This window comes from Pipra filicauda, unplaced genomic scaffold, assembly GCF_003945595.2.
Source record: "Pipra filicauda isolate LSUMZ 115617 unplaced genomic scaffold, ASM394559v2 scaffold78_size3787270_pilon, whole genome shotgun sequence".
NCBI classification, from domain to species: Eukaryota; Metazoa; Chordata; class Aves; order Passeriformes; family Pipridae; genus Pipra; species Pipra filicauda.
Window position 1 is genome coordinate 122,616 of NW_024104964.1, and position 24,196 is coordinate 146,811.

General features: G+C 56.0%; 1 protein-coding gene across 2 annotated transcripts in view; it reads left to right on the forward strand.

Annotated features, from left to right (window-relative positions):
* AGAP3 (ArfGAP with GTPase domain, ankyrin repeat and PH domain 3) overlaps positions 1 to 24,196 on the forward strand; it is a 109,112-nt gene that overhangs the window by 66,464 nt on the left and 18,452 nt on the right. For both annotated transcript variants that reach the window (XM_027730489.2, XM_027730488.2), the window contains exons 10-12: positions 1,774 to 1,878; positions 6,628 to 6,796; positions 22,655 to 22,828. In XM_027730489.2, the coding sequence (XP_027586290.1) occupies positions 1,774 to 1,878; positions 6,628 to 6,796; positions 22,655 to 22,828 (448 nt within the window). The remainder of the gene's footprint in view (positions 1 to 1,773; positions 1,879 to 6,627; positions 6,797 to 22,654; positions 22,829 to 24,196) is intronic.

Sequence of the window (24,196 nt, forward strand, 5' to 3'; positions counted from 1 at the left end):
AGCTAAAAATGCTGTGTCAGCACAGCCATCAGATATTGCATCTTAGCCAGGGTAGGACCAGGCTCCTCTGCTGCCCCGTCTGCACCAGCTGGCATTGGCTGCTCTGCTCTCCTCTCGTTTTTTTCCCATCAGTCCTTGCTGTGGCTTTTCCACACATTTGCCTGGTGTTAGTGTCTGGCCGTGATTCCGAGGGTCATTGTTTGTCCCCTGGCAGATGTTGGCAGAGCAGGAGCTGCTGGTCAGCTGCCACATTCCACAGCGTGTTCCGTCAGCACCTTCTGACTGCCACTGCTTGAGCTCCTCATCCCATCCCCTCGGAGCTCTTGAGGGCAAGGGATCTGATCCTGGCAGGGGATCCGATCCTGCCCACACACAGCTTCGCCCTCGCTGCTCTGTTTCGCTGTCTCATCCCTGCGCGAGCAGGAGGTGTTTCCTTTTCCCACTGTTTGCTTCCCGAGCCCTGAGCCGGAGCAGTCATGGAGTACTTCTGCCTGTCGTGCACCATTTATCTCCGATTTCACGGTCACGTCTGGCAGCGTTGTCCCCCCGTGTGCGCCAAACCCCACCACTTTGTGCTGGGCCAGTCCACCGTGTAGGTGCAGCAGCCCAGTCTCCAGGCACTGGGACAGGGCCCCCAAATATGCCGAGGTTGGCAGGGCTGAGACTTTCTGCCCAGGTTTTTGAGGAGGGGCTGGCCTGGGGCCCAGATTTTTGCCATGTTAGGAACAACCAGTCTGGGTGTCTGTCCAGACAGCGATTTCCAAGGGCCCAGGTCCGACATTTGATAGATCCAGCCTTTTTCCCAGACTCCGTTATTCATTCCTACTTTTGTCCCTCCATGCTGTCCTTCCGTCACTGCTGGCAGAATGCTCGATGTCTTCTCCCTGCTCCGGAGTCCTTGCATCTGGCATCTTGCTCCACCTTCCCTCTCCCTCTCCACCTCTGCCCTTACCTGGTACATGATGGATTGCTGCTGGAGGTAGATTTCCTGGGGAGGCAGAAGTGGATGGGGAAAGGATGAGGAGGGCCCAAGTTCTGAGCTTTGGTTCAGATCAGTGGAATTGATTCCGGTTTATCCTGGTGGGAAGAGGGAGTTCAGGGTATGTGAGTGCAGTCATTTCCCAGCCCTGAGAGTGTGCTGTGCCAGAGACCACAGGATGGGTCTCATGTAAAATCCTGATGAGAAGAGGGTGTGAACCAACCCCTCAATTGCCCAGGACTTGCTTTCTCTCCTGGAATGTGTCCCTAGCTCTGTTTGGCAGCTCTCAGAAAGAATCGCAAGCAGACGAGGGAATGTACATCCCTTGGGAGACCTGTATTTGGAGTGTTGTCCCTCAGTCAGCCCCCACCTGTCCCCTTGTTGTCCCTGCCTTGACCATTCCTCTGCGCTTTGGGTGGTGGGAGAAGGTCTGGGAGCCAGCTCTGTTGGTTAGGGAGGTTGCTTCCTGCTGTGTGTGGGCACTGCCCTTTGGCACAGGACATTTGCCCAGGGAGTGATTCAGGACACCAGAGGATGTGATGGGTCCCTCAGAGGACCTGGGCATTGGTGCTGGCGTGTCTCAGAGGGAGGGGGGCTGTCTGTGGGGGCTGAGTTGTTGGTGGGGAAAGGGGTGCAGCCCAGGGAAATGCTGTGGGAAAGCCAACCTAGAAGATGTTTTCTTAAGTCTGCTCTTTGTGTCTTTTCCAAGACCAGTCTCCAAGGGGCAGTGCTGGAGCGGAGCGGGAGGTGCCTGGACCAAACGTGGTGTGAGACTTTTGACTCTTCTCTTTCAGGGCATTCTCCTCAAACGCAGCGGCAAGTCCCTCAACAAGGAGTGGAAGAAGAAGTATGTGACGCTGTGTGACAACGGGGTCCTCACCTACCACCCCAGCCTGCACGTGAGTACTGGGCTGGGTAGAGGAGCAGGGTGGGACAGAGCGGTGTCCTTCATGCTGTGGCTGCTGCTGCAGATGCTCTCACAGCAGGCACGGTGACAGAGAGGGGCTGGGGAAGGGTTTGGCAGTGGGTGGGAGCCCTGGGCTCTACCCTCTCCCCTGCGCAGGAGTTCAGCTCTGGCTCCCTCCAGTTTTCAGCAGAGCTGGTTTTTACCAGGGTCTGAAGGAGACCCCTTCCCTCTCCTGCAGGCTGTTTGTGCAGCATCAGGCTGGTGGGAAGAGCAGGTGGGAACACGCTCTGTGCAGGGCTGTGCTGAGGAGCCGCAGCTCTCCTCTTTGCCTGCTCGGTGCATTAAAACAGGGGCTGCTGCCACCCCACAGCCGGGTGAGGAGCAGGCAGAGAACTCCGTGCAGCCACGGCTGATGGTGCCATTTGGGTGTGGAATAATTTTCCTGGCTGCTAGGTATTGGGTAATGGAGACGAGGTGCCTGTGCAGAGCCTGCCGAGCTGCGCTGCCGTCGGTGCGGGGCCGATCCTCCTCCCCGCGTGGCTCGGGCGCAGCTGCCGCCCCATCCATCTCTGTCGCCTCCCCACTGTGGGGCTAATGGCTTCTTCCCCGTTCCCTCTTGAGCACAGTTTGCTGCTGCGACAGCAACCACGGACAGACACACCTGTGACACAGGCCCCAGCACCTCCGAGAGGACGTGCTGCTGCAGGACAGACAGACGGGCAGCAGCTGGGGAGCTCAGGGCGGTTTAGGGGTGCTGGAGCACCCTCTGGGGCTGCAGGGAGAAGGATAAGGTGCTGCAGATCTTGTGAATGCTCAAAGGCCCTCAGTCTGTCCCTGATATCCTTGACCATGTGATGTTGGAGTGCCCTAAGCCTCAGAGCCCTTCTCTGCATTGCTAGCCCTGCATCCCTGGCCCCAGGGCTTGCTGTGCTCGTCCAACTCCTGAGACCATGATCCGTGGACCCTTCTGTGCTTGCACTGGAGACCCAGCCATTGCATCCCCTCTCCCTAATTTGTGGGAGCTTTTTCTGTTAGACCTTGATCCCCATACCATGGTGTGGCCTGCAGTTCCCTAACTTTGTAGCCCCGTTTTTTTGGCTTTGGAGCCCCAGACTGGGAGAGAGCGGCGGCTGCTGCTGTCTCTGTGTGTGTGCTCACACGCGTGTGTGGCTTTATCACATTTCCATCATGGGCTGTTATTACCATCAGCTGTAGAGGCAGAGCAATTTCTGGGCTGTTGTTTAACCACTCTCGGATGCTGTTGCTGCACACCAGGTTTCTCTCCTTTTTACACCACTCCTTCCTCAGGGGGTGATCGAGATTGATGCCAGTCGCTTTCCTTCCTGCACTTCTTCAGTGTTTCATTTCATTACTGCATTGCCCCGAGCAAAAATCTGGTTCTCTTCCACCTGGTGCCACTGGTGATCCACAGCCCATTGCTGAGGGCAGTACGAGCTGGGCCTCTCCTCCCCAGTTTCCACGGGGAGCTCTGAACCTTGCACTTGAGATAGGTGTTGTATCACCCGCCGTGTTTACCCACAGCAAGGGCTGATTATGTGTGGGCACAGAGCATGGGGCTGCCCAGCCTGGCTGCTGCAGGGTAAGGGTTCTGTGTGCTCCCCCGTGGCATCGCCTCCCTGAGAGCTGGGGAAAGGACTCTGGCACCCACCCTTGTGTTCTGTGCTTTCCTGTGGCTTTGTGTGCAGGAAAGGGGCAGCATGCCGTGTGGGTCAGCAGAGCCCCTCTGCCTCCCCTTTCCTGTGGTACCTGGTGTACAACCTGCAACTCTGTCACTTCATTGTGGCAGCAGCTCCCAAGCTGGTGGGTACATGGTGAGGGGAGCTGCGGGCTAGAACAAGCCACAGAGCCTCAGCCAAGGGGACACCTGGTATCCTGAAGGAACCTACCTTGGAATAGGCTCCTGCCTGTGCTGCCACGTGTCTGAGGGATGGCAGAATTCTGGGTGCAGCAGAGAGGTCCCTGAGGGCAGGCTGAGCCCTGCAGGAAGAGAGTCTTTCCCTGTCCATCAGGATGTTCAAGTCCCAGAGCATTTTTGTGCTGCTTCTGTGCTCCCAGTGGCTGTTCCTTCGTATGAGTCAGGGCAGTTCCTGCCTTGACTTCTCTTCCCTCTCTGTTACATTCTCTCCCTTTTGGGTGTTCAGCACTCAACCTGTTTCTGGGTCTGGATCATGGCAGCTCCAGGCCCACTTGGAAGTTTCCTCACCAGGAGTGTGGCGTAAACCACGGGTTTGCAGTCAGAGGTTGGAGGAGCCTGCACTGGTGAGCTGGGCTGGGCTCTGGACTCAGGGATTCTGACTCCCTGATGGAAGTGAATCTGCCTTGACCACCAGCCCAGACCTGTGCTCGGATCCTGTGGGGCAGTCGATGTGTTCCTGCCCTGAGGGGCCACCTCCGCCTCTGCTCCGGAGCAATTGGTGGTTTCAGGGACAAGCAGAATGCTGGAGCTGGAGGCAGGAGTGCTGGGGGCCTGATCCCTGGATTCAGCACGGCTTTCCTTGTTGCATCTGTGTTTTTACCTTTCTGTGAGTGTGTTCAGCGACAGGAAAAGAACAAGTTGTGTGACGAGCCCGGCGCGGTTTCCCATCACTTCCCCAAAGCCTTGGAGAGAGCTGTGCTGCTGGGAAGGCGCGTGGCTGAGCCCAGCCTCGCCGGCCGCGCTGCGCAGAGCCGGGGAAGCAGCTCCCATTTTGCAGCCAGTGGAGCCATTCACACAATCACCTTCTGTTAATTCTATCTGCAACATCAATTAAATTGTTTGTAGAAACTAATTGAATGTGGCTTAATCACACATCTTAATAGCTTTCCACGCTTTGAACTCGTTGTTAATTCCAGTAATAAAATGAAATGAGAGAACTGGCTGGGTAATTAGTGAGGAGGCTTGGGAAGAAATTGCTGTTTTATGGCGGGTAATAAAAGCCGAGCGCCGGTGACCGCTCGCTCCGGCAGGCAGCCGGCGACCGCCACAGTTGTGCTGAGTGAGGGAAAATCCTCCAGCCCCTCCAAGGGTCCCTGCCCAGGGCTGCCACCAGGTCCCCACCCAGCTGGGAGCAGCCTGCTGCGGTGTTTGGTTGGGCTGGTGGTCTCAGAGTCACCTGAGGCACTGGAGGGTGAGTGCCAAGGTTTAAGGCCAGGCTGCTTGGCTGGTGGGAGCACGGGAGGATGTGCTGCCCCCATGCCCCATGACTGGGGTGTGCTGTGAGGAAGGGATGCCTGCAAGGGGGTCAGAGGGGAAGAGAACAGTTCAAAGCACCGAGTGGAGATGCTGGTGGGAGGCTGTGACCCTTGCAAGTACCTGAGAGCACAGAGCATGACCTGCGTAGCCCCTGTCACCTGCTCTTGGGGCCAGGATGGGGAGGATGGTTGCTCTTAACCTGAGCTTGTTCATATCTTCATGTACCTGGATGTGGAATCAGAGAGGGACCAGCTCTGAGTTAATCTTTTTGGTGACCTCCTTGTGAACTGGAGCAGGCCAGAGCTCCTGCAGCAGCCACGGCCCTGGACAGCTGTGGATCCTCCCGAGGGCAGCGCAGGAGCCCGGGGAGGGTGTCCCCACCACCCTGCTCCTCCCGAAGCCTCGAGCTCCGCTGTTGGTCCGTGCTCCCTCGGGGTCTGCCCAGGAACAGGGCACAGCAGTTCCCCTCTGTCATGTTGCTTGGGTCTTCCCCTTCTGAGGTCACGAGCTGAGGAGGAGCTGGGCCCATCAGAGAGAGCTGGGGGAGAAGTGTGGTGCCCCGAGGGGCAGGGAGGGGTGGGAGGCACGGGAAGAGACACAGCACTCAGGAGGAGCTGCAGGTCTGCACCCTCATTCTGACTGAAAGCTGAGATGCTGTGAGGAGACAGGGTAGAGTGATGGTTACAGTCTGCATACGGGGTTTTGGCTGTGCAACAAGTTGTCCACCAGATTAAATGGTGGAGGCATCAAGCTTTGAATAACAGGAAACACTGCAAGTGAATGTGCAAGGGAATTACCTGAGTTGTGTTGGTTTGGGCTTCACTTACCCCAACTGTGACCTGAGAGGAAATTTCCAGGTATCCCTTTGATTACACTGCACTTATATTATATTATATTATATTATATTATTAGCTGTCACAGCTGAGTGCTGTAATTAAACAAACAAGGGATGACAGGGAGGAGGAACTGCCGGCTGCCTGTGTGCCCTTTGGCTCAGTCTGATCTCCGATCCCCAGTCAGGCTCTCCCAAATGGGATTGTCCTGGCATCCAACTGCCCATGGCAGTGTCCCGGTGTTACTCACATCAGAGCTGTCCTGGGCATTGACTGTGAGACCTGGCTCTTCTCCAGAGCCAGCTCCACAGCACCAGCTAGTCCTGGGCAGGTTGGAGTCAGGGCTTTGCATTTCTGTTGTCAGGAAACAGCTGTGGGCACTGGGAGAGTCCTGGGGTCTTTCTTCTCTGGCCCACCATGAGGCTTTGATCTCTTTTGACCCAAGAGATACTAGGACGTGCTGAGCTCCCAGATCACCTCAAGTCACTGACAGGCACCTGCCTGTGAACAGTTCCCATGGGGGTGAATGGATCCAGGGTTAGTGCCGATGCTGAGAATGGGGGAGCTGATGGATCTGGGTTTAGTGCTAGTTCTGGAGATGGGGGAGCAGGTGGATCTGGGTTTAGTGTTGGTTCTGCGGATGAGAGGGTAACTGAGCGTGTGGGACCGAGGCAATCTTCTGCCTTTCTTCAACCCTTCTGCCTCTCTGCTCCAGGACTATATGCAGAATGTCCATGGGAAGGAGATCGATCTGCTGAGAACAACAGTGAAGGTCCCGGGCAAGCGACTCCCCAGGGCCACGACGGCGGCGGCGCCCAGTGCCAGCCCCAAAGCCAACGGGCTGGCCAAGGAGCGGAGCAGCTCCCAGCTGGCAGGAAGCACAGGTAAGAGCTGGTGTGGGAGACACAGAGCTGGCAGCTGTCCTTCCCTTGATACGTCAGCAGCCCTTGCTTTTCTGAGCTGGGAACAAAACCCCTCCTGAAGTGTCTTGTTTTTGCCACCCTCGGGAAGTCCCTTTGGTGGATGTTGGCATTTCTGTGCAAGTCCCAGGTAAGCTCTTGTTGGGTTTTTGTGCTGGTTGGTGTCCAGGACAGAAGAAAGTCAAAGGGCTTAACTGGTGGTGTGAAACCTTGAGGAGTTTCCTCAAGAGCGTCAAGGCTGATGAGTTGCTGTGCATGGGGAAAGCTGCTGCTCCCTAAACCAAAGGAAATCCCAACCTGGGATGGCTCTTGATCCCTGGCAAGTTCTTCTCTGTTTCTGTCCTTTTTCATGAACCTCTTTTCCTCTTTGCTTTCCCCTGGAGAAATGGTGAGGGGCTATTATGGGATCATCACTGTGTGTGTACACTGAAGAGGGGCAGCTGCCTCAGGGTGTGGTGAAGGGAGGCTGGGAGACTCTCTGGCCTCTGAGTTCCTTCCACATTCCTATCATAGAGCTCCAACCATGCTCCTCCTCTCACAGAGTTCCTGCCACACTCCTCCTGCTGCTCCTGCCATGGGAGGTTCTCACTCTGTGGAAGCTGCTGAACTTGAGACTTTTCTGCCTATGTTTCCCCCTTGGGGCTGGTGTCCTGGGCCAGGATGGGCAGTTTCCACCCACCTCCTTCCCAGCCCGCTGTTGGCACAGTCTGGTGCACAGGGTATGGGAACCACACCATTTGGGATGATGAAGGGGGTGCTGGTGGTGCTGCTGATCACAGAAATCCTTCAGAATCTGGTAGTGCCACTGAGGGTGAACTTCGGTGACACATCTCTGTCCTGTTCATTCCTGCCCTGTGCCAGCTGTGCCCATGTCCGGGGTACTGTCAGCACGGAGCTTCAGGGTGTCCTGGGACTGAGGACACGCGGGGTGGGTGCAGCTGGGCCGAGTGCTGGGAGCTGGTGGGATCCTTGGCATTGCACACACACAAGGGATGGGGCATGGTAACATCTCTGTGCTCACACAGTGCCAAGGGAGGCATAACGAGCCTTTTGAACCCAAACTGCTGTTCCTGTCGAGTCAGAACTCATCTGCGGACCAGATAAACCGTGTGTTCTGACTGGGGGTGTGCAGCTCTGCCTGTTTCCTGCCACAACTCTCCACTGTACACTGTCACTTCACCACCCCACACCCTCAGCGTGCCCCAGCGAGGGGACAGTTCCTGCCTCTGGACAGGGACACTCCTTCACCAGTGTGTCCGGGGCGCCTTGGCTGAGTTCTCACTTAGCGGAGATATCGGAGCTGGGGGAGGGATTCAAACCACAAAAGAGCTTATGCTGATGTCAAACCAACTGTTCATGTAACCCCATGTCCTGCTCCCAGCAGCCCTCTCAGTCCTGTTGGGCTGGCAGGGGCAGGTTGGGATGTGCCTGGATTACTGATCCTGCTGCAGGAGGAGCAAGCGTGGCATGAGGCCGTTCAGTCTGGGGACAGTGCTGGAGCAGGCACAGTGTGTGGGGGCTGGAGCTAGAGCAGTTTACACGAGAGGAGATGCAGTTTCCTAGCAGGGAGAGTAATTAATTTTGGGATAGTTTATCTGGAGAGTGAGTGGACTTAGCAGTGCCTGAAGCCTCTGGAATGAGATCAGTTCCCTTTTCATGAGATGTACTTTACTCCGGCTTGTGGGTGTCACTGTGTGTGTGTGTGTGTGTGTGTGTGTGCAAGGGATGGGACCTGCTGCTACAATCGTCCTTTCAGGGTAGGATCTGTGGATTTGGGATCCCCTGTTCACTGTCCTGCCTTGGGCCCTGAGCAGAGCAGTGCCGTGGTCTGCCCAGAGCGGGTGTGTCCACATGGAGATCAGCACTAGAACAGCAGCTGTGACCAGATGTGAGTGTCCTGACCTGGCCCAGTGTGTGTCTGCCATGTCACAAAGGTTTTTCTCCTGGTACACAATCAGTAAAGGGCTTTCTGAGGAATTTTTTCAACTTGCTCTAATGCCTCCAAGCCCAGCTGCAGCAGATGCAGTCACCAAGTGACACAAACCCTCAGACGTGACATGCTCATATCCCTGTGCAATGCCTAGGGCTGGATTTGGTGGAGAATCTGCCCAGCTTCAAATCAGCAGTGACCTTACAGTTTTGCCACCTTTGGAGCTGAGGATGGGGCTGTTACTTTGAAGCTGGGGATGGGATGGGTCCACTGGACATCTCTCATCTGACACATGCTTTGGGCACTGGAGAGGAAGCACCTGAAAATTTGCAGTTCTCTGCCAGTCACAAGTTAATCTTCTGAGGACATGAGCTTTGGAGACCTGAGGGATTTGCTGTCTTGCCCCAGGAGCCACTGGGCAATCCCAGGTGGCCTGTGGTTAGAGTGCAGAACATGTGTTTGTGGTTCCTCTGTGACCTGAGCTCTGCCAAGGTAAGTGAGTGTGCTGGCTGATGTCCACCACACACACAGTCCTTACTTGGGGCAAGGAAAAACCAGGGACATAGAGGGGAGACAGAGAAAAAATTTAAAGTCTTACCCTGCCCTATATGTGGATGAAATACACAGATGCAGCACTCTGGTGAGGATTCAGAATAATGCCTGGTACAGACAACTCTGAGCTAAATACAGTAGGAATGAGGAAGGAGCTTGTGTTTGTGAAACCTGCAGGGACTCTGAGCTCAGTCATGATTGTGCCCTGGTATTTAAACCATTAAAGAAGGCGACTTTACTGTGGTCAGGCTTGGCTTTATTTTAGATTGGATGAGTTCCTACTGTCCAGAGGAGGCCCTGGAGATGCTCTGAGGGCTGGAGCCCCTCTGCTCTGGAGCCAGGCTGGGAGAGCTGGGGGGGTTCCCCTGGAGAAGAGAAGGCTCCAGGGAGAGCTGAGAGCCCCTGGCAGGGCCTGAAGGGGCTCCAGGAGAGCTGGAGAGGGACTGGGGACAAGGCCTGGAGGGACAGGACAAGGGGGAATGGGTTCCCACTGCCAGAGGGCAGGGATAGATGGGATCTTGGGAAGGAATTCCTGGCTGTGAGGGTGGTGAGGCCCTGGCACAGGTTGCCCAGAGAAGCTGTGGCTGCCCCATCCCTAGAAGTGTTCAGGGCTGGGATGTCCTTGCCCATGGCAGGAGGAACTGGAGTGCTGGGCTAGAGAGGGCGGGAAAGGGACAAGCAGATCTCCTGCCTGAGCTCTCAGGTGCTGTGGCCTGGTGACAGGTATTCACTGCAGGTGTGGCAGTGCTGGGTCAGGTGTCTCCTTCAGATCCCTGGTGCTCCTCTTCCCGATGGAATGTTGCTTCTCTTGCCCTCTTCCTCAGGGCTCAGCAGGTACATCCTTGCCGTGTTCCAGCAGGCTCACCCACCCTCGTGCTACTCTTCATTGTGCTCAGCACATGTTTCTGGCTTGAGGAATGAGGGCAGCTCATATCCAAGTGCAGACAAGATGCAAAGCAACTTTAGTGGGGAAGAACAGATGGCAGCACAAGAAAACTATGGACAGTGTCAGTCAGCACGAGAGCCTGGCCTCAGCCCGGCTGTGCCCTGCGTTCCTGCTCCACAGGGGTTTGTAGGGACCTGCTCCAAAGTGTTAGCAAAGGGGAGAGGGGCAGGAAGGTCCTGAGACCGTGGTCCACGACACCTGCGCAGGTACATACGTGGCACTTAACATGGCCATGCACGGAGCACATGAGGTGCTCCCTGGCACTGCATCGCAGCTAAATGATGGCAGAGGCTGCTGAGGAGGTGAACACTGGGAAACCTGCCTTGGAGTGGGAAGTGAAGTGAAGGAAGAGTCTGCAGCAGTGCCGACCGAGATGGTTGTGCTTGCAGGCAGTGACTGGAGGCAGTTCCTGATAGCAAACATGGGAGAGCCAGAGCACAGTGTGAGGGGAGCAGGCTAAAGGGAAAAGCTCTGTCCAGTTCTGGGGGCTCCTGAGGGACTGTCCAGCTCTCTGAGGACCGTGATCCTCCCATGGGATGTGCTGCTGAGTGGTGCAGGAGAGCAGAGGTGGCAGCAGCATCCCCGGTGCTGGGGAGGCCAAGCAGGATGGGCTGGTTGGACTCAGTGCAGGGGTGTGAGCTCAAGCTCGGGAAGGTTTTAGGTGGGGAAGGAGCTGCAAGGGGTTGATGCTGCTTGGTTCCTTTCACCCCAGGGAACAGTCCAGATGGTCTGATGTGTGTTGGGGCTGGTGGGGTGTGAGCCCTCCTCCTCTTCCTTCTCCTCCCGCAGCACCGCTCCTGCAGCCCAGGGAGAGTGTTTTCTGGAGCAGGTGGTGGTGGGAGCCACTGCTTGGGGTGCAGGGCTTGGCTGACGCTTGTGTTTGCTCCAAGGTGACGAGGGTCTGTCTGTCCCAGGGCCAAATTCAGCGTGCTGGCACCGACTCTCAGCTCCACAGCATGGGCAGGGGAGTTCCTGGCGTGTGGCACGGTGCCTGTCTCTGGCCCCGTGTGCCGTGTGTGGTGGTGGGAGAGAGCCTGCACTGGTCTCAGCCGCTCCCAAACATCGGGATGGCAGGGGTGGTGCTGGCTGTCCAGGCAGCTCGGGATCTTTGCTGGGTTCATTTGCCAGGCAGCTCCACTGTGGCTCCCGGAGCGGATGGCCAGGAGGTCTGCACAGGGCGGGCAGGAGGAGAGCACGGTGCTGGTGCCAGTGCTGGGGGAGCACTGCAGTGGCAGACCCCCCCTCTGCCAGGCCCGTGCCCCCCGATGCTCTGCCTCTGCAGAGTGAGGGATTGGCTCCCCCAGGCCGGGGTTGCTGAGCCTGCTGTGATCATGTCACGTCGGGCTCCGTCGATGTTAACATCTCATTATCTTTGTTACTGTAATTACATTATCCGCTGCTTTATGCAGAATTATTCTCCGAGGACTAATTGATGGATCCATGTTTAATTCATTAATCATTAGCATCAAATTCGACAATTACAGTGCACACTGATTGTGGAATTTCAAATGTAATGAGGGAAGAATTAACAAAGAAAAGGGAAAACCTGTTTCCCTGGCACACCACTGCTCGCCGTGGGGGACAATGACATTGAGGGAAGAAGAGCAGTGAGAGCAGGGTGGCGCAGGTCATGGCAGACAGGATGCTCCCGGATCAGCTCATGCCTGCTTGTGCAACAGTTTTGTCAGGTCAGAGCAGGGAATTTGGGGACTGAGGAGGGAAAGCTCAGCTCGCGCCTCTGGAACAAAGTTGCTTTTCCTGCTGGCAAATTGCCTGTGGGTGCTGGAGCAGCTCGTGTCACCCTGCCCTGGGGGCTTCCCAAGTTACATGTGCTCGATGCTTTATAGGGAAAGCTGGATGGATTTTTCTGCCCCCTGGATTTGCCCATAGTGCTGTGGCTGTTCTGTTACCTGAATGATGTGGCATCTGCTCTTAAATCCATGGCTGCTGCACATCATTTCGATGTGTCCCACTTGGAGGGAGGATCCTGTGCCACTCTGCCCTGGATTGTGGTCCCTGGGAGCTGGGCACCAGAATGAAAGCCAGAGCAGGGCCCCCAGTGCTGCCCCTCAGCCTGAGGGGTTTCTCGGGACCAGGCTGGGGGCAGTGCCCCTGCACAGCTCGTTCAGTGACGGGTGTGGGGACACACCATCCCTCCCTCCAGCTCTGATTTCAGCTTTCTGTGGAGTCCAATTGGAAAAGTCCAACATTACCACTACTGTTCAGCCAAGGACCAGGGCGGGGGGTGGAACTGGATGATCTTTAAGGTCCCTTTGACCCAAACCAGTCTGGGATTCTGTAACTCGGACATGGGGATGCTGAACAGAAAGGAAGAGGTTGAGGATCTGTCTGTTCTTCGGTGTGGGACCTCTACCCTTCCCAGTGATGTGTTAAAGGGTTGTTTGTAGTCTGAAGATGGAGCCAAGATGAGAGATTTACTAAAATTTATCTGTAATTAATATCTTGCATCATGAATCATGTATAAAATACTGCAAATTCATGTGTATATTATAAATATTACACATTCACCATTACATTCATATGGTAACCTCTTACGAATGTTTATCTGAGTGTCTGAAGGAGGAGGATGAATTGAAATGTGAGGCTGGAGCTGTTGGTTCAAGGGTTTGCATTGAAATTATCAGGACTCCATGGGGAGAGGAGGAGTGTGGAGGGAGCCAGGCAGGATGACACAAGGCAGGACAGGACCAGCAATCTTTGGTGCCTGGTTCTGGTGCTGGACAGAAGCTTGGAGGACTGAGAGTCTGCTGGATCAGCTCGAGGTTTTATTTGCTAGGTTATGGTAGAGTTAGGATGAATGTCATATTTCCAAGCATTGTAACCCAGTTATCTCAGATGTTATGATTTCTTTCTAAAGAAGGAAAACTGAGGAGGCAAAGAGAAGATGAAGCCAAAAGTGCCAAAAGTATCCCCTAACTCTGTGCCCCCAGTCTGGAGCCCAAGAATTGCTTTTTCTTTCTCATGAACTTGGCCTTTTTTTAGCTCTTTTCACCACTCCAGTCATTCAGAGCTCAGAGTCTGTCCCAGGCACTTGGAGCAGGAGGAACATGTTGTTAGGCAAGGGTTGGTATAAGTGACTGGAATAGTAGTTTTGGGGATTTTTCAGCATTGTGTTGGTTGGATCCCATGCCCCCAAAGCAAACACTCTGCTCTGAGGCCCCTGAGGCCCTTTCAGTTGCTGACACTCATGAGCTGTGGCTGCCCCATCTCTGGAAGTGTCCAAGGCCAGGTTGGATGGGGCTTGGAGCATCCTGGTCTAGTGGAAGATGTCTCTGCCCCATCACTGGGCGAATCCTGTGCCTAGAGGACATGTAGGACCTCCTCAGGTCTCTGCTCCACTCTGCCCTTTAGGGGAACCTTTGTGGCTCCATCGTGCTGCACTGTGCCTCCACACGGGGCACAACCCCACAGCCCCACGGGAAGGACCCGCCGGTGCATCCCCATCCTGCCCCGTGGGTCTGGGAGCATCCGGCCGTGCTGGGCCCTGACTCTGCTCTCCCCCCACCTCGTCCAGCCAGCAACAGAGCGAGGCTGTGCCCTGGAGGCCACGGCTCAGGCAAAGCTCCCACACAGCTCCTGCTCCTGTAACTGGGAGCACTGGAGTCGTGTGGGCGGGGAGAGGCTCATGGGAGGGATCAGAGCACGGAGGGAGCTGCCAGTGCTTCCTCCCTCCCCACCCCAGCTCTCCCTGCCCTTCCTGATGGGAAACCAGAGATTGATTTTCTCCGACCCAACAGTATAATCACTAACCCTAATTAGAGATAATTGCTGGGACTTGATACACTTATTCCTTGCCAGAACACTAAAGGAGCCGTGCAGTGCAGGGCGAAGCAGGGAGAAAGCCTCGGAGAAGGGATGGAGGAGAGGAGCAGGGAGAGAGGAGCACAAGGCAACAGAGCGCCGTGGCCATCAGAGCCCTTCCCAGGGCCGGTGGAGGTGACAGAGGCAGCCAGGTGGGCACAGGTGGGCACGGGGCAGCCAAGTGGGCATGGGGCAGCCAGGTGGGCACAGGTGGGCACGGGGCAGCCAGGTGGGCACAGGTGGGCACGGGGCAGCCAGGTGGGCACGGGGCAGCCAGCCAGGCCCTGCGGCTGCGGCTGTAGCTCTCAGCATCCTGCATTCCAGAACATCTGGCTCAGGGTGCCTTGCACAAGGCACCTGCAAAAGCAACGAGGGTGTAATTTGTGGCCACCTGTGAAAATCTCAGTGTAAATAACTTGCCCGGCACTGCCAGGAAGGGCAGGGCCAGAGGGGTGGCCAGTGTTCTCCAAGGTGGACTGAGGACCTTCTCCAGCAAACCGAGTTTCTCCTCCATACAGCCCAGGTTTGTGCTGCAGGAGGGAGAGGAGCCAGGGAGCAACTTGCTGCAGGCCACAGACTCCTGTCCTTTGCTGTCTCATAGCCCCAGCTCATCCCCGAGTGCAGGCAGCTGCTCCAGCAGTGAGTCCGTCCAGCCCCGTGTCTGCCATCGGCAGTGCCTGGGATCTGTGCTCTGCTGGACAGGGAGGTGCCCCAGAGGAAGGTGCAAAAACCCATCACTAGCAGGCAAAGGACAGAGCCCTCCTGTTCTCCAGGCAGAGCAGGGCTTGCTCTGTCCCCTCGGAATTGTGCACCCTGGGAGGTTGTGCTGCCCTGTGCCCGGCAGCCTTCACGGGCAAAGCAGGCAGGAGTGGATGAAGCATGATGTGAGTGAATGGCTTTAGAAACAGGAGTTATGTAGGAAAATGCAATGCCAGCATCCTCAAACAGCCCTTTCCCATCTACACTTAAGAGCTGGGGGCAGGGGCTGTTCTCCATCAGTCACTGCAGTGCTGGTCCTGGTCCACACTCCACAGCAAGCCCAGAAGGTTCTGGCTCTGCTTCCTTCCCTCCTGCAGTTCTGTCTCAGACCTGAATTCCTGCTCTACCTGTACATGCAAATGGGGATCTGTGTCAGTGCTGCCAATCATGAGCATCCATCTCCCTCCACCATTGCAGGGATCTCATGGGGACTGTCCAGCTGCACAGGAGCTGTTCTGGGTGGTGTGTTAGACAGCATTACTTGTACATTTTCTGCAACTTACTTTTCCAAGTTTCTGCAGCTTACTTTTCTAAGTTTCTGCAAGGACTGTAAGTGACACCTTTGGTCACAGTAACAGACGAGGAGAGTGATCTGGGACATAGACCGTGCTTCCTTCGTCTGCTCCCACTGCTTGTTGCCAGCACCTCAATTTGGGTGCCTCAGAAACACTTCTGAGGTGTTGGAGTGTGAATGACATTGTGGTGAAAGTCACTGAAGGGCTTTGCCAAGTTGCAGTAGAGCTTCTTTGGACCTTCTGAAGCCTGGTTCCAAACAGCAGGGCAGCTCCATGGGGAATGCCACCATTACCCCATCTCAGCTGATGGGGGTAATGAGTCACCAAACCAAATTCGGTACTGGCTTAGGTAAAAGTAACCTCAGTGCGTTGTGCTGGTGTTCAGGCAGAGTAAAATTCAATCAGAAATAGAGTATTAAACACACACATGCACAGACACATGCACACAAAAATGTATCTGAGACAATTTCACCAAGCTGGAAGCAATTACAGGCCAGATCTTTAGGGAGAAGGAACTTAAACAGAAGGGGTTAGGGGGGGAAGTAAAGCGTAATTAGAAGTGTTTAAAGAATATCTTACTGGGTACCAAAAGGTTAAAATGAAAAGGAAGGTTTCACTGCTTAAAAACATGTCAGTCAGGGTTGAGAGGAGACGTGAACTGTTCACTCTGTGTCCTGGTAGAAGGGACAGGGACAGGCAGAGGGAGCTGCCTGCGTGGTGCTGCTGCGGCTTGTGCAGCTGTGTCTGCGCGTGTGTAAAAAGTGATAAAATTAACAGCAACATGATAAAGTAATGGATAAGTGCTGAGCAGGAGCTGGAAGCTGCACCAGTCAGAGGCTGGTGGCACCGATGTGGCCCAGCACAGCCAGCTGGAGCCACGGCAAGGCTCCCACTGCCATTCAGCCCTGTGCCAGTGCTCCCGGCCCAACATCCGCCGTGAGTGATTAATTGTGAGCAGCCCTCAAAGTGACCCTCCTGGCTTTGTGGGAAGCATTCCAGGTCCTGGCGTTCCCAGACTCGCTGTGGCTGTGGCCACACAAAGGGTTGTGTCAGTTTGTTCTGGGCTCATGGCTCTGCACCACGCTCCGTGCCCGCCGGCTCTGGGGAGGAAGTTAAATGCATTTGGTAAATGATGGTGATGAGGAACTGAGGAACAAAGTCACCAGTGAGGTAAGAGCACCAGCACAGTGCAGCTGCTGGGGAGAGCCCCCCAGCACCTCCTCCCTGGGGACAGGGGTGTCCCAGCTGATGGAGACACCGACACTGCCTGCCCCATGGAGAGCTTCCCAGTTTGGGGATGTTTGCCCGAGTCTGTCAGAATAGGCTGAACAGGAACCAGCAGAGTTACAAACAGTGAAAAGGGTTTTTTCAAGTTTATTAGGAGCTAGCAAATCCTAACCCCAGCATTCCTTCATTACTGTATGGGAATAGTAGAATGGCTAATAAGCAAAAAAAGTGAAGTGCTCAGTGAACACTTGTGTTGGTGTCTGGGAAAGGCAAGATGATGTATCTCAGCACAGAATGATGAATTCTTCATATTCCAACTGTAATTAGGCAGCGAATTAAACAGCAGGTAGGAGATGTGGTCATGTTGGAATCAGCAAGGCTGAATTATTTAATTCAGGAATTCTAGAAGGTGGTGTTAAGGTCTTTTTGATGTGTGGATGGTGACAGTCAGTTTGGGACTGGAGAGGACTTCCAGAGGGCTCAGGTTCATGGATTTCTGTGTCCACAGTATGAGAAGGAAAATGATGGACTGGAAAGGGCTGTAAAAACCAGGAACTGCTCCCAGAACACCTTGTAGAGAAAGATTTGAGGAGCTCAATTTGTTTAGTTTATTGGAGAAAAGGTTAAGAGATAATTTCAACACCATCTGTAAGTACCTGTATAGGAAGAGAAATTTGGAGAGAGCTCTTTATCAGATAAAAGGTACCAGGATCCAGTGATGGTGACAGGAGGAAGACAACTCAGACCAGAAATAAGGCCCAGATTTCAGCAGTGAAGGCAGTTAACCACTGGAACCACTTACCCAGAGTGGCAGTGATCTCTCTGGCACCGGCAATATTCGAGTCGGGATCAGATTTTCTGACAGATCCATCCTTACTCAGGAAGGCTTGACTTGCAGGCAGACCTGTGGTGTGACTTAGTGCTGAGCAGCAAAGCTCAGGCAGTCCAAGGGCTCCTTTGGCTGCTCCTGGCTCCCAGTCCAGGCATGTCATCACTCTCCCAGTGGATCCACCTCTTCCCTACACAGCTCCAGCCTCCCTTCCTTGGCCATGGAGCTGCTCGGTGGGTGGACATGGGGTGCCTCAGCTGGTTTCAGGGCTCTGTGTGGGGCTTGGTGCGGGCAGAGGTCATGCTGGAGAGGACAGAGGAGCTGTGGCTGCCTGCGGTTTCCAGGCTGGTGATGTGCTCTCGGTGCAGGACTGTGGGGGCAGCGTCACCGTTCCCAGGTTTCTCAGGTTTGCTGGGTCTTGTAGCTCTGTACGTGGGGTCATCTGCCGTCTGAACCAGAGGTGAGTTGGGGTGTGGGCTGGAGAAGCCCTGGCTTATCTCGTGTGCTCCAGATCTTTGGCTGGGAGACGGGAGGTGTCATGGCCAGCCCAGGCTCTCGGTCCTCTCAGAGGCATCGGCACCACACAGGGCTGTTTGTCCTGGCAGTTTGTACCCACCATGGGTCAGCTTTGGTGGGAGCTGGGGTGTCACAGAGTCACTTAGCACATGCAGATGTCCAAAACCATGCTCTCCAAAGGCAGCACTGAGAGAGGAGGGAGATTCTTTGTGTCAGAGCAGCTGTGAGGCCCAGTGCATGGCAATGGCTCCCGCTGTGTGCAAGCTGCCAGATCCTGATGGCCCTGCTGTGGAGCTGGGCTGGGAAACCTCAGTCACCCACAGTTTGGATCAGTGATTCCACACAGACACTCGCTGTTGGCAGAGCTGGGAAGGACACCTGTCCATCTGTCGCCCCGGAACATTCCCCCTCATGCCTGGGACTGTATGGGTGCTTGGCTTGGTGGTCAGCTCCTGAGCAAAACGTGGAGGTTGATGTCTTTCAAATCACACATCTCCATCCCAGTGCTCCTGGGAGCCACCCCACGTATTTTGGCCTTATTTCCAGTGGGAACTGTTCATGAGGAAGGACCTGACGATGTCCCAGTAACAGCATGCAGTGCTTCCTTCAGAAAGCCAGCCTCACAGAGACTCCTGGCTCCAGAGCACGGATGGCTCTGGGAACAGCAGCCACAGGGGCTCCCAGGACAGCTGTGTTTGTGCCATGTCAGCTGCCAGCCCGTTGGCAGGGAGGGGTGAGTTATGTCCTCCCCAGCAGGGATCTTACAGACAGGCAGCTCTACCAGGCTCCTTGGCTCTCACCTCCCCCCAGGAACCGGTTGGTTTCTGAGAGTGGAGGAGTTTCCCACCAGCTGGAGGTGGGTTCCCATCCAGCTCCATGTATTGGGGTCCCAATGGCTTTTGGGGAGGCTTTGAGACATGCTTGGCTGCGGGCACCAGCAGAGCAGTACACTAAGGTGACGCGCAGTGATCCTGGTTCTTATTTGAAATAAATGGCAGTCAGTTGGCAACAAATACCCTAAAATTTTGGTTAAGGGGCAGTGGTGACTGATGACTCCTTGGGACACCGTTTGGCAGAGGGTCAATAGCATTAACCTGTACTCTGCTACTAGCCTCTACAGTACCAGAGAAAACAGGGTTTGCTCCATGGCAGGGTGTCCTCACCCCATCCTGGAGCACCTCCATCACCATCTCATGCCACATGCTGACAGTCCTTCTGCCCCATGATGCAGCAGCAGTGTCCTTCTGCCTGTGCTGGAGCAGGGCCTAGCACTCCAGAGGAAAGACCTGTCCTGTCCTTGGCCATAAACCCAGGGGGATCCCCAAACTGCTTTCAGCTGGTGCCTCTTTAAAATTCAGCATAGCCCATTCCCCATACCAAAGCTGGGTTCCCCCGTGCTGTAAGGGCCTGGAAGCAGCACCAGCATAATGTCACCAGGAAATTTCACCAGACCCTTTGCATTGTTTTGCCAAATTTCTCTTGAAAATATTAAAGAGACCCTAAAAAGATCTTTAAGTGACTCTGCAAATGATCTTCCCAGCTGATGGTGCCCCTTTGGCTAACTCACCTTTATCCTGTTCTCTGGGCAGCCACACCTTAACGAAGAATTCCCAGTTTGCTCTGATCCAGGTATTTCACCAAAGGGTCCGGGCTGCCACGTGTCACGCCTGGGAAGAGGCCATTCTGGTTTCAGGCCTTTTTCCATCCACTGTCACATCCATCAGTTGGGCTGTACTGAAAAGACATCATGGAGCCTTGGGTCACACCGATGTGGCCACGTGAGTCTCTTGGGGGGTTGAGGAAACAGTGACTGGGGAGGGACTTGAGGGGCTGTCAGCAGGTTGGGGTTTCGGCCCCTGGAGGTGTTGGCTCAGGGACAGATAGTATTTACATGTAGCTGTCTATTCACCTGTCACTTGGCTTGCCCAATTTACAGGGGACATATCCAGCAGCTGCCAGGGTGTTGCTTCCAAAGGGACACAATTCCTGAGAGCTCTGGCCTTGCTGGGACCACCCAGGAGCTCCCTGGAACACGCCGGAGTTGAGCGGGGCAAGGTCCATGAGCTGAGTGAGTGGATGGGCTGTGGGGGAGTTCCCCCACAGCTGGGTGACTCCAGGCAGTGAGAATGAGGTGCCAGGAGCTTGGAGGGGCTGGAGAGGCTGATGGAGACTGTTCCTTCATTCAAAATGGAATTTTGGGTGCTCGTGGCAGCCTGCACTGCTCCTCCTCGGAGTGTTGGATGGGCACATCCTGGCAGACTGGGGCTCCCAGCATGGCTGAGTGGGGGTGCAGAGTGAAGATCTGGGCTCCCTGGAGCCCTGCAGGACTTTCCCCTCTGAGGAAGCAGCTTCTCCCAGCCCCTCTGTTCTCCTCTCTTCACCTTCCTCTCCTTTGTAGGTGTGGCTGTGGACACGGGCTGTTTGCTTGGGGGCTTGGGGCTGGCGGGCACTGCCTGAGTGCTGGACAACCTGTTCTCATCCCATCCCATCCAGTCCTGTCCCAGGACCCAGCTCATCCCGGTCTGGGGAGAGCAGCATTGTCCCTGCTCCAGTGGCAGCAGGCTCCCTCCCACGAGGAGGCGAGAGGAGATGGATGCAGCAGTCAGGAGCAGAGCGCCAGCTAATTACCCTTCCGAGTGTGTCTTGTAAATTAAGGGCTAATTAGAGGCAAAGTCAGTGTCATGGTTTTACACGTGTTTCTGTGGTGCTGAACAAGGGGAGGGAGGGGGAAGCATGCAGCAACCGGGCTGGAGGCAGCGAGACAGGGGCACTGCAGGGTCCTGGCAGCTCAGGGTGCAGGGTGCTGAGGCCCTGGCAGCTTGGGGTGAGGGTCCTGGCAGCTCAGGGTGCAGGGTCCTGGCAGGTCAAGGTGCAGAGCACCGTGTCCCGGTGAGCCCCACGTCAGCACTGCTGGCAGGCAGGATCTGCAGCCAAGGCTCGCAGGTGATCCCTGCACAACAAAGCAGGGAAAGGGGATTTTTGGTACAGGGTTGGTACAGGGAAGAGGAGGGTGGGAGGCACCTGCCATGCTGGCGATGAATGAGGGGTGGCAATGATGATGATGATGATGGTGGGTGGCAGACATGCCTGGTGCAGGGCTGGTGGCCGCATCACCCCTCTGTTCTCTGGAGGGGAGATTTGGGCTCTTGAGCTGTCCTGTCAGGCACGTGGCAGCCCCGGCTGTGCCCAGGTACCAGCAGCATCTGAATAGCATCCCTTGGGTTTTCATGGAAACAGCAGGAACAGAAATGTACATTTATGTACAAACTTTGGGGCTCCCTGTGGGATTTATGGGTCTCTGCTCTTCGTGAAGGGTGGTCCAGCACAGAGAAAGGTTGCCCGGGGAGGTTGTGCCATCTGCCTCATCAGAGATACTCCAAACCTGTCAGACAGTCTAGGGCTGCTGGCTGGGGGGGGTCTTGCATGAGCTGGAGCTGGACGGGATGATGCCAGACCTTCCTTCCACCTCAGCTGTGCTGGGATCCACAAGAGCCAAGTGGGGCTGGTTTCACACAGATGAACTGCCCTGGCTGTAGCAGCTTTTGCTGGGGACCCACTCCTGCAGGTGTCCATTTGTTCTGTGGGAGGTTCCCACTGCCATAGCAGTCCCACTGAACCCGGGGCTCAGTTCCTCGTCATGGCTCGTAGCCCGGCTTTGCCGTGGCCGTGGAGGGGTCGGTGTGCCAGGGCTGGAGCTGTGGTGTGCGGTGCATGGAGCCATTCCACAGCCCTGCCCTGGCCATGGCCGGGTGGGCTGCAATGGGAATCCCAGCTGGGAATCCCAGCTCAGCATCTGTGCCTCCGGGGGTGGAAGGAGGAGACTGTATCTTCCGAGTAGGAAAGGTGCCCCTTTGCTCCACCCTGAGCTCCCAGAGCACTGTCCTCTGCAGTGGCTGGAGCTGAATGCCCTGAGGGAAGCACAGGAAGGGGCTGGCAGTGGGGAGGTGCAGTGGGGTCCCTCGGGGCAGTGTTCTCCTCCATGGCGGATCGCCTGCAGACTGAGCAGGGTGATGTGTGCTCCCTGTCAGAACTGCCCTCTTTGCTGTTCTCAGAATTTTGGGTGTTCTTGTAATCCAGAAACACTTGACCTGTTTTGAATCACTGAGTGATCTTGTCCTCTGTGACAGCCTCTGGTCCTAAAAACACCCCTCTCTCAGGGGTTCGGGTTCCTGGGCACAGTCACAGGGGTTTCCAGCGAGTGGGAAGAAGCATTTCCACCTGCTGTTCCCATCTTACAGACGTCTGTTCCCCTGCTTGTCCCTTTGACACCCTCTGTTTGGTTGCCCACTCTCTCCCAGTGCCTCCTGCATGGCTGGATTTTACTGCCAAGGACACACAGAGAGTGAAGTTGAGGAATGAGGGTGGGCATGGTGGCCATGGAGTGGGTTTGGGTTTGCCGAGGTGCTGGAGGCAGTAGTGAAAATCATGAGCAGACCATGAACTCCAGCTGTGGGAAAGCTGTGTGCCAGGATCCCCAGCTGTGCATCCTGGGGTGCTGCACTGAAACCCACCAACTGGGGTCCCTCTGGGAAGTGGGGTGCACTGGGCTCGTCTCTCAGCACCCTTGGGGTGATGCACCAGCACCCCTTGGGAGAGGAGAGACAGAGAACCTGTCCTTATGCAGGGCCACTGGACGAATGTGGCATCAGGTATGGGACACTGTGCCTTCTCCCACCGTGCTTCGGGGCAGCAGTGGGGCTGCGCTCAGGTCGTGTCTCTCTTGCAGGTGCTCCCCACTCGACCAGCAGCACGTCCTTGCACTCCGAGCGCTCCATCAGCGGCATCAACCTGGTGGGCTTCAGCTCCAAGCCAGATGGGATGCACCAGCGCTCCTACTCCGTGTCCAGCGCAGACCAGTGGAATGAGGCTGTGGCTATCCCCGGCAGCTGCCCCAACCCCTGTGAGTAGCCCTTCTGGCCCCTCTCCCCTTACCTGTGGCAAGTGGGGGCTCATTTCATCGATGGGGCAGTCCTGAGCTCTGTCCCGTGGCTGCAAGTCTGCAGTTTGCTCATGGGTGTCACACACAGCCTCTGGGCCTCACTGGGGCTGTCCCCCTTAGCGAGGGTGGGCTGGCAGTGTCCCAGCCAGGGGAGAAGCTCTCCTACTGGGCATGGAGAAGGTCCAGCCAAGGGATGCTGCTCCACAGCAGGACGGTTCCGACCTCTCTGCTCTGACCTCACTCCCAGCTCACCATGCCAGGGGTGACTACTGCTTTCCCTATCTCTGCTCCTTGCCGGCACCCCCATCTCCCAGATTTTGGGGCAGCTGAACAAATAGGAGTGATTCCTGTCTCTGGAGCACACACTGAGCACGGCCCGCCCCCTCCCCCCACGCTCACTCGCTCTCTGTGATGTTTCAGGACAGTTGAGTGAATTAAAATAATTCATACATTTCCCAACGTAGCCACTTTGCCGAATTGGAAAATAAATGCTTTTGTGCTGCATTCATCACTCCTTCGTTCCTGGCTCTGCCGCCGCACTAAAAAAGCAGTTAAATGCACATCAAGAGTGGAGGAGCCATTTCCATGCCTGCTCGCCCCTTGTAGTTCTCATTAGCGCGGCAGCCGCCCCCCCGCCCGCTCCCAGGGGCTTTCGCAGTTTAAAGGAGCCTCTTTATGATCATTACCGGAGTCCGACTGTGCGGGCGCCATTTGCAGCTGAGGAGGCTCCTCATTTGTAACTGTGAAAAACTATCAATTTCAGCGCGCCTGATGCAGCGGCTCCATCATTGGCCCCATCAGCTCCCTGCTGGAAGCGAATTAATCAGACTGTTACTGCTGATGGGGCAGCGCGGGCGAGGGGAGCGGAAGGGCGCAGCGCTGAGCGGGATGTGCCGGCAGCCCCCTCGCCTCGGACACGGGGGGCGGCGGGGCAGCCCCCGCCGGGGGAGCGCTTGCGAGATGCACCGGACACGGGCGCGTCTCCTCGTCCCCGTGCCGGGAGAGGGTCCCCGGCGAGGCTGTGCCCGGCCCGTGGGAGCCGTGAGCGCAGGCAGCGGGAGCCTCCGTGCCCCGGTGTGCGCAGCAGCAGCTCTGACACCCTCGTGCAGCACCACGGCCGGCACACGAGGCACCTCGGCACAGGTGAATTCTGTGGCACAGCCCCTGTGGAGAGCAGCTCCCTACCCCAGTGCCCTCCTGCCTCAGGAGCTGTTGTGGCAGGTCTTATCCCTCCTCCCGGCAGCCCCACTGCAGAGCTGGGGGCTGTGCATTGGCCTGCCGTGGCCTGGCCTGGGTGTCATAGGAGAGCCATCCAGTCCCTGCTCTCCA